The 1,626-nt window shown below is 36.6% G+C and overlaps 1 protein-coding gene across 1 annotated transcript; it reads left to right on the plus strand.

Annotated features, from left to right (window-relative positions):
* Positions 1-70: 70 nt before the first annotated feature.
* LOC106002468 (ribosomal protein S6 kinase alpha-3-like) lies at positions 71-725 on the plus strand (the record flags this gene model as incomplete). The annotated part of the gene is made up of 3 exons (XM_013037338.1): positions 71-198; positions 399-463; positions 623-725. Coding segments are annotated over exons 1-3 (244 nt in total), but the record flags the coding sequence as incomplete, so codon positions are not given.
* Between the last annotated feature and the right edge of the window lie 901 nt (positions 726-1,626).

Consider the following 1,626-nt stretch of genomic DNA (forward strand, 5'->3'; position numbering starts at 1 on the left):
AAAAAAAAAAAAGAATTCAAGCCCCACAAACAACAACAACAAAAAAAAAACTAAATAAAAATTTAATGAGGATATCTCAAAGAATAAAATATGTGGATTTATTCTTTAGAGCCAAACTTGGGATGCCACAGTTTTTGAGTCCTGAAGCCCAGAGTCTTTTGCGAATGCTTTTCAAGAGAAACCCTGCAAACAGATTAGGTAAAAATTTTAATTAAAATTTGTTTCTTTTGTATATTTGTGTTTGGATGTTTCTTGGGAGGGGTGAATATATGTTTTTTATGTTGGTATTTAGACAAATATTAAAGGCAAAGACAAAAATACACACATACATATATATCTATAGATAGGTAGATAGATAAAATCTCCTTGAAATAAAACTCTCATTCAATTTTTAATAGGTGCAGGACCAGATGGAGTTGAAGAAATTAAAAGACATTTATTTTTTTCAACAATAGACTGGAATGTAAGTATAATATGAAAATTTGCTTGAGGGATAGAGATATCACTCAGTAGAGTACTTGACTAGCATACAAAAAGTCTCAGTTCCATCCACACCAAAAATACTTGCTTGAAATATTTTTTATAATTAGCATATATCTGAAATATTTCTGTTTTCCTACAGAAACTGTACAGAAGAGAAATTCACCCACCTTTTAAACCTGCAACTGGCAGGCCCGAAGATACATTTTATTTTGATCCTGAGTTTACTGCAAAAACTCCCAAAGGTAAATAAAAAGTATAAAAATGTATTCAAGGTAGTAGAACGATTACGGCATAGTTCAAATAAATAGTACATTGCCTACCTAACAAAAAGGCTCAGAGTTCAAACCCCAGTACTCACCCTCCTCTGCAAAAATAAGACAATGTATAAATCTACTATTCAATCAAAAAATCTTTTCCAAGGCAATTCTTTATGCTAACCTTGAGTCTCCTAAATTTGCTATATATCAACCTTTTATCTTCCTCCCATGTAGGAACCATAAAGAAATAATAACAAAGCTGGTTGCCTTTGGCTCATGATTGTAATCCTGGTTGTTCAGGATGCTGAGATTTGAGGATTATGGTTTGAAGCCAGCCTGGGCAGGAAAGTCCATGAGACTCTTATCTCCAATAAACTACTCAGAAAGAGCCAAAAGTGGCACTGTGTCTCAAATGGTAGATCACTATCTGTGGGCACAAAGAGGCTCAGGGACAGTGCCCAGCCCTGAGTTCAAGCCCCATGACCAGAAAAAAAAAATAGTAACAAGCAAAATGGGATTGATTTTCCCGGGAAAAGTTCTTAAACCACCAGAACAAACGCTCAGATATTATTCTTTCTTTTTCTTACTAAGTTTTATTTTATTTATTTTTTTGTCGGTCATGGGGCTTGAACTCTGGGATTGGTCACTGTCTCTCAGCTATTCAGCTCAAGCCTAGCACTCTACCACTTGAGCCACAGCGCCACTTAATAGTTTTCTGGTGTTTTATTGGAGATAAGAATCTCACGGATGGACGGGGCTGGGAAGGTGGCTCAGTGGTAGAGCGCTTGCCTTGCATGCCTGAGACCCTGGATTCGATTCCTCAGCACCACATAAGCAAAAAGAAAAAAGCCGGAAGTGGCGCTGTGGCTCAAGTGGTAGAGCGCTA

This window comes from Dipodomys ordii, unplaced genomic scaffold (assembly GCF_000151885.1).
Source record: "Dipodomys ordii isolate 6190 unplaced genomic scaffold, Dord_2.0 Scaffold11353, whole genome shotgun sequence".
NCBI classification, from domain to species: domain Eukaryota; kingdom Metazoa; phylum Chordata; class Mammalia; order Rodentia; family Heteromyidae; genus Dipodomys; species Dipodomys ordii.